This window comes from Salvia hispanica, chromosome 1 (genome assembly GCF_023119035.1).
Source record: "Salvia hispanica cultivar TCC Black 2014 chromosome 1, UniMelb_Shisp_WGS_1.0, whole genome shotgun sequence".
In the NCBI taxonomy this organism is placed as follows: Eukaryota; Viridiplantae; Streptophyta; class Magnoliopsida; order Lamiales; family Lamiaceae; genus Salvia; species Salvia hispanica.
The window spans coordinates 42674559-42683052 of NC_062965.1; the positions used below are offsets into that span (position 1 = coordinate 42674559).

Sequence of the window (8494 nt, forward strand, 5' to 3'; positions counted from 1 at the left end):
TTCCAGAAACATTGGTTCGTATTCTTCTCTTATGATTGAATTTTATAGCACATACATATGAATACACACAACTACAAATGCCATGTATTTGTTTTGTACATGCAGAGATCATATTTTTGTCACTTCCTCACCAAGAATGGTCTCCACGCATATTGCAAGATCGTTTCCAACGCCAAAATGGAGAGATTGAAAATGCCATGGAGGACAGTTGATAACGTTGAAGACTGTGGAGTATTTCTGATGCGGCATATGGAAACGTACAAGGGTGAGCGTGAAGGTTGCTGGAATTGCGGCTTGAAGAAATCAAGTTCAGGTGTGCTTCAGAGCTTGAGGGCCAAATATTGTTCGGCACTGCTGTTAGCCGAAAACAGCCACGAAAGCTTCAACAACAAAATTGTTACATCAGCGTATTACGAAGAGGAAAGCAAACACATTGAAATTGATGTTGAGAAAATGATTGCGGCATATTTAAAGAAGAAATAATGAATCAAATTTTGTATTTGACATACATCTGTTATGAGCAATTTTGAATAAAATACCACACTTTGTAATGTTGTTCATTATTAGCCTATAATACTGCATTGGGTAACCGATTTAGTTCATTTCAGAAATCTTAGTTCATTTCAAAGATCTATTGACAAATGGAAAATATAAAGTAAGATTAATAATCTACTCCTACTATATATTTTGTCTATTCTCTTTAAGATTAATAAGACATTATAAAAACACTTCAGTCTATTCTCTTTAAGCTTGCAAAAAGTCTAAACAAGTTCAAATTCAAAAATGTAAATGAAGTAAGAAACTACATGATTGAAGTACAGAAGTAAGGGAATGAAGAACAGAAATATCCGAATAAAGTAACATTTGGAACAGAGCTACTGGAACAGAATAGAACAACCAGCCTCAACATTGGTTTTTCCTCTTTAAATGTTGTTCAGTGTTAGCCTGAAATACTGCATTGGGTACCATATTTAGTTCATTTCTGAGATCTATTGATTATTGATAAGTGATTGACAAATGGAAAATATATCAAAGTAAGATTAAGATAAACGTCATAATAAAGAACAAATAAGCCATTATAAAAACACTTCAGTCTATTCTATTTAAGCTTGCAAAAAGTTTAAACAAATTCAAATTCAATATGTAAATGAAGAAACTATAAGACTGAAGTACAGAACTAAAGGAATGAAGAACAGAAATATCCGAATGAAGTAATAAATTTTGGAACAGAACTATTGGAACAAAACAAAACAACCAGCTTCAACATTGGTTTCTCCTCTTTTTCTTGTTCTTCTCCTCCTAAAACCAAAGTGAACTATTTCTTTCCAAATCCTCACTGCCTCTGTTTTGTCTTCTCATTCACCTTTTTGCAGTTCCTCGAATCATGGTGTCCAATCACATGACAGTTTCCACACTTTCGGCCTGGTTTCTTTGCTAACTTGATTGCTGCCTCCTTCTTTGATTTCCTCCTACTTCCACTTCCCTTTGTACTGACAACATTAGGAGGATGAACTTCAATAAAGTTTGGAACTTGTGAGCCATAGAAGTTTTCAATCAATGCTCTCTTCTCTATTGAAGACAGAACAACACCTTCTCCAAGAAGCTGCTTCTTACCTTCTTCAATAATTGCAGTAAATGCATTGATTTGGTCAATGTTCCCTTCAATACTTTGTGCTATTTCAAAGAATAATGCATACATGTTTTTAAATGCAATCTTCTTCTCGTCTACAGCAGAGAATATTTCATGATCATCACAAAAACCTCCATGTATTGGCTTCACAAACTGTGACTTCAACCATCTCCATCCACGCAACTTCTCGGGTATCAACTTAACAAACTTATATTTCAACACACAAAATATATGGCTGCACAATAGACCAAGTCTCTCAAACTTTTTACATCCACACAAATAGGTGTCATCGCCAATGGAGTAAGTCACTGTCCATGAGTTTGAATCCTTGTCATTTATGTTATATACTTCATTCTCTCTATTGGTAGACACTCCTAGAGTTGCACAAGACAAAGAGAAACATGCATAAACTATCTCCTCTTGAATTGCATTAAAAGCACTACCACTATATATCGTTGATGCATGTTTCTCGATTTCCAATTCTGTTCGCAAAATAGGCACTTTTGTTGAATCATAGTATTCAAGCTTTGCGCTATTACTTCTTTGAGCCTCCAAAGCATGGTTATAGTTCATATAAAATAGCATAAGGTTAGCCCGACACTTTGAGTACCTTTTAAAGAAGTTATTCTGTGATTCGGACAAAGATGTTGTCTTTATCAACGAGCTCATCGGAAAATCACGGAAAAAGGCTGGAACCCAAAACTTTCTAGATGCAAACATTGATGAAAACCAGTCATTATTGGCCAGCCCATATCTTTCCATTATAGCATGCCAAGATTCTTCAAATGCATCAGGCTCTATCAACTCCGACCAAACACATGCATTCAATTCCTTCTTTAGTTCTTCACTACCAAGCATGTTCTTTGGCAATTTGTCAGCAACTTTATTCATTATATGCCACATGCACCACCTGTGTCTTGTATTAAGAAGAACCTCTGCAATAGCAACTTTCATTCCTAAGTCTTGGTCGGTTACGATTAGCTTGGGAGCCACACCCATACATTTCACAAATTGTTTAAATAACCATGAAAAGGAGTCGGCATTTTCCTTGGACAAAAGGCCAGCAGCAAATGTCACAGGGCGACCATGATTATCCTTGCCCGTAAAAGGAGCAAATATCATGCAGTACCTACATGTTAAAATCACTATAAGACATGCAGAATATACTTTAATCACAAACACTTCACTTTAAGCATGAAATACTTCATTCTAAGCATGTTTTACTTCACTGAAATGCAAAAACAAAGCACTTTAAGCATGGATCACAAACACTTCACTCTAACTCTATAATACTTCAGTCTAAGCATATTTTACTTCACTGAAATGATAAAATAGTGCACATAAGCATGGATCACAAACACTTCACTCTAATCAAGGAATACTTCACTCTAAACACATTTTACTTCACTGAAACGAAAAAACAGAGCAATATAAGCATACTCAATACACTTCACTGTAAGCATATTTTAGTTCACTAAATGCTCAATATACTTCACTAAAATGAATAAAAACAGTACAATATGAGCCATGCTCAATATACTTCATTGTAAGCTTATTGTAGTTCACTAAATGCTCAATATACTTCACTGAATTGAAAAACAATACACTATAAGCATGCAGAAATAAACAATACGCTATAATCATATACTAGTTCACTATATGAACAATATATATCATTATACGCTCAATATACTACATTGAAGTGAAAGACAGTAAACTATGAGGCATATGAATATAATTAGTGTGCACGTACCTATTTGTTGAGTATGTCGTATCAAAAGAAACAATATCACCATACAAATGATAATTTCTCTTGGCAGTTGGATCACACCAAAACAAACGTGTCAGTCTATCCTTTGAGTTGACCTCAAATTCATAGGTAAATGCTGCACAAAGTTCCTTCTTCCTGCGCATCTCATTTAATAGCATTTGTGCATCAGCTCCTTCCACGTATGCTCTAAGGTCGCGTCTGTAGTTGCGCACTTCTAAAACAGTACACCCTACATAATCTAATCCACCAAGAACTTCCTTGAGTAAGCTAAAACTTAATGTTGGACCGATATTTGCGTTAGCGCAATCAAGTATGAATTTCTGATGGACTAAATCCAAATTGCGGTTCAACTTCATAAAATGCTTATGGCGTTCCTCAACCATCTCGTGATTATGTTCTTCAACAAAACTTTGTATAACATAACCAATACCCATAAAAAACTTCCAAGACACTTTAGCATTACAAAAGCACTTAATAGAAGAACGCTTGCGTTTCACCTCATGTTGTTCATTTTTTCTTTGCTTTGTACCTTCTCGGCTACACACCACATAAATCCAAGTAATGACATCTTTTTCCTTTTTCGATCCCTTCTTACGGGTGTCAAACCCAACATATCGAGCATAATTGTTGTAGAAGTCCAATGCACGATCAAGGGTCATGAAACTTTGTCCAATTTTTGGTTTCAAATCATCGGGCATTTTGGTACGTAAACCACTGTTAAAAAAATATACTTCACTGTAAGCACAAAATACTTCATTTTAATCATGTTTTACTTCACTAAAACGAAAAAATAGAGCACTTTAAGCATGAATCACAAAAACTTCACTCTAACAACAGTGAGCATAAAATAGTTCACTTAATGCATAATATACTTCACTGAAATGATAAAACAGAGCACTAAAAGCATGGATCACAAACACTTCACTCTAACACTCGAATACTTCACTTTAATCATGTTTTACTTCACTAAATTGAAAAAATAGAACACTTAAAGCATGAATCACAGACACTTCACTCTAACCATGTAATACTTCACTTTAATCATGTTTTACTTCACTCTAACCATGAATCACAAATATTTCACTCTAGCACTGGAATACTTCACTGTAATTATGTTTTACTTCATTCTAATGCATAATATACATCACAAAAATGAAAACAGTTAACTAAATGCATAATATACTTCAGTACAAACAATATTTACTTCACTATAAAGTATATTTAATTCACGATAGTACATATTTACTCACTAAAAAACATATTTCTACACTACAACGCATATTGAGCATATTTACTTCACTGTTCGTCACATATAGTTCATTCTAACGTTTTTCACATCATACACATCTAATAATGCTGAGCAACAACACTAAATTGATAATAATAATTGATAATTATCTTTAGATTCAGTTTCTCCTTCCTCTCCCGATGAAGATGAATCAGAATTTAAATAATCTTCCGATGAATGTATCAGAATTGGATCCATGTGATAAAGGAATCCAGATGTCACGATGAAGGAATGAATGTGAAGAATGAATCAAATTGTGTTGATCAATCGTGAGCGAATTTGATACCTTCGGTTTGTCATGCTGGTCGATCCTAAACGATCACGCTGATAACAGAAGAATGAATTCAATCAGAATCAAATCACGCTAATCAATCCTGGACGAATTCGCGATGAATAAAACGCAGCTGATCAATCGTGAACGAATTGGATCGGAAAGCTGGATTTGGTTCAGATTTGAGAAATCGCGCAGTAAATTCATGCTTGATTATCGTGAATGAATTCGATTGGGAATCTCATATTTTTGGAAGAAATCCTAAGCTAAATTTGGTTCAGATTTGCGCATGATTTGGGAAGATTGGATTCACGATTAATCGGCTATGTTATTCATTAATTCATGTTGAGATATTAAATTCCCAAAATTCCCTTGGACAAGTATTTTTTCATAAAAATCTGAAAGTTTGTTTAAACCATAGGATTAATTTGGAGTAACAAGATGTATGGCTGAGATTTATTCTCTAGTTATATACTTAAAATTAGCTAGACCTTGATCATTCCTAGGGGTGCGTTAGGCTCTTTTGCACCCTAAGTGTCATATTTCCTTCTTAATCTCAGCCCTTGGATCCTTGAATTGGAAGGTTGTGATCAATGCATTATTAGTCTATAATGTTTCATTATTAGCCGTTGTGCATTATTAGAATGAAAATGTGCATTATTAGTCTATAATGTTGCATTATTAGCCGTTGTGCATTATTAGAATGAAAATGTGCATTATTAAATGACACGTGGCATTAATCTAACCGTCAGATGACAAAATCGTGAGGCTAGGATTAAGAAGGAAAAAGGACAAAAGATATGAAAAGGATTTGAATACATCCCTATATATATATATATATATATAGATGTACTAAGATGACAACCCTCTTTATTGTAACACCATACCACCATTTTAGGCTATTGGATCTGAAAATCGTGTGCTTGTCATGCTGCCACGTGTAAAAACATGGAGGGGTAAAATAGGCAATTTCTAATTTTACGTTACCAGATTGCAGTGCTATTAATTGAATATTGCAGTCTTACCACAACAATATTGCAGTTTACCACGATTGCAATATCTAATACAAATAGACGCAATATCTAATATAGTAGGACTATGCAAACCCGTGTTTTTTCACGAAACTTAATCCTAGGCGTCCATAGATGAGATCTAACGGACTATATTGGTGGTATGGTGTTATCCTATCTATGGTGGCACCACTAGTGCACCCCTATATATATATATATTTATATATTTATATATATATATATATAGGGTCTTGTTAGGTTGAGATTATTTAGCTAAATTGAGAAATGAGATGCAATATGGGCCACTCATCCAGAATATTTGTGAAATGTCAACAGCATGGAATTTATGTCAACAGAGGGGCATAGTTGTAATTTTATTAATTTTATTTATTTTTTAATTTTTTTAAAAATTTTTTATAATTTTTTTTCAAATTTTTTTAATTTTTTTTTTTTAAAAAAATCGTTTTTTTTATTATTATTATTTTTTTATTTTTTTTAACTATATGTACAATTCATGTCAATTACACATCAAATGTCAACAACTTTATTCAATAAATACTATTTGACATGAATTGTACATGTAGTTGACATTATATTGTGTAGTTAACATGAATTGTATATGTAGTTGACATGGATTGTACACATAGTTGACATTATATGTGTGTAGTTGACATTATATGTGTGTGTGGTTGACATGGATTGTACACATAGTTGACATTATATGTGTGTAGTTGACATGAATTGTATACGTAGTTGAAAAATAAAAATTTTAAAATTTTTTTTAAAAAAAAAGAAAAAATAATTAAAAAAAATTAAAAAAATTAAAAAAATAATAATAAAAAATTAATAAAAAATTAAAATTAAAATTAAAATTAAAAAAAAATATTTATTGAATAAAATTTACCATGATATTACCATTCTGCCCTTTCATAATTAATTAATCTAAAGATATTTTCCATGTGGAAAAATCTGGACCACTCATTTAATAAAAATGAATGGCTGATATTGGATCTCATTTCTCAATTAGCATAAAAAATCTCAATTGATCACAATCCTATATATATATATATATAGAGGATGGGATTGTGTTAAAATGACAACATCTCTTAAAGTAACACCATACCACCATTCCTAGCCAATCATTTGTACATGTGGACGAATAATAAGCTGCCATGTGGCAATCATAAAAATTGCTCAAGGATAAATTTTCACGGACTGCAATATCCAATACACTAGACTGCAATTTTTCCCCGACTGCAATATCCAATACGCTAGACTGCAATCTATAGATTGCGAGTCTAGCGTTATTAACGCAGTCTAGCATATAATATTACAGTCTAGCGTGGTGTCACAGTGTCATTTTAAGAGTGTTGTCATTTTAACGCACCCCTATAGGGATGTGATCAAATGAAAACTCTAAATATTGTACAAACTCAAAACTATGATCTGGACCATTGAAAAATGTCAACAGATCACAAAAAAGCATCAACAGGAAAATGTCAACAGAATTTCAACGGTAGTCAATGATTGATGATGTGTTGATATTGTGTTGATACTGTGTTGACATTAAAATATTGAAATTTTACAATGTGTTAATATTGTATTGAAACTGTGTTGAAGCTTGTGTTGAGAAGTTTTGAGTTTGTACAATATATAAGTGTGTATTTTATCACTACCCTATATTTACTACAACTCGGGGGGCATTTTTGTAATTTCATAATTAGGGTAAAATTTCAAAAATTTACTACATTTCCCCTCTCGCGTTTTTCGCCGCGATTTTTTCTCTCCTCTCAAAACTTCTCTCAGAAGATAGTTCATCTTCATCTTCCATCGATCATCGATCATCGCCGGCAATATACGATTTCATCGCCGGCAATATACTCGGAAAACTTCACCGAAAACTGCTACCGGCAATAAGTTCAACATTTAATCGGTAGATTAAGTTGCAAAATGGTCGATACTCGGAAAACTTCTACCGAAACTTCGGGACGCCACATTTCCGATGAAGGTAATACACTTTGAAGCTTTGAAAATTTTTACACTTAATTTAATTCATCTAATTCCTAACCTAGATTCTTATTTTCGTCAAAATAGCATTGAAATATAGACGCAAGCAGCCGGCAAAATCAGAGACAATCAAAAAGTCAAGTCGGAAGCCGGATGAAGTTGCTGCAAAAAAAATTACAGATCCAGAAGGTAAAACCTAGAATTAAATCGGTAAAATGAAAAATAAATTATAACAATGAGGTAACACATGATCTGTTGGATGCTTGTTGATAGAGGATCTGTTCATTAGTATTCGAACATGAAGTTTCATCAGAGAATGTAGGATTAAACTTAACTGTTGTAGGTAAATCTTCTTTGAATGAGTTTAGGATTTTAGAATAAAAATTAACTGCTGCATTGTTTGATGTTTTTGAAATAAGAATTGGTTGTAACTGAGATTGAGCTTGTTGTTATTTGATTTTGTTGCTTATCATTGTTCTTGATCATGAACCAGTTGGGGGTTTGGAGTGAATTGCTT

The 8494-nt window shown here is 33.1% G+C and overlaps 1 protein-coding gene across 1 annotated transcript; it reads right to left on the reverse strand.

Annotated features, from left to right (window-relative positions):
* Positions 1-1333: 1333 nt before the first annotated feature.
* On the reverse strand, positions 1334-4099 carry LOC125197305 (protein FAR1-RELATED SEQUENCE 5-like). The gene is made up of 2 exons (XM_048096036.1): positions 3384-4099; positions 1334-2759 (listed from the first exon to the last, which is right to left on the reverse strand). Exons 1-2 carry the CDS (start codon positions 4097-4099, stop codon positions 1334-1336), a joined length of 2142 nt encoding a protein of 713 aa, XP_047951993.1.
* Positions 4100-8494: the final 4395 nt, after the last annotated feature.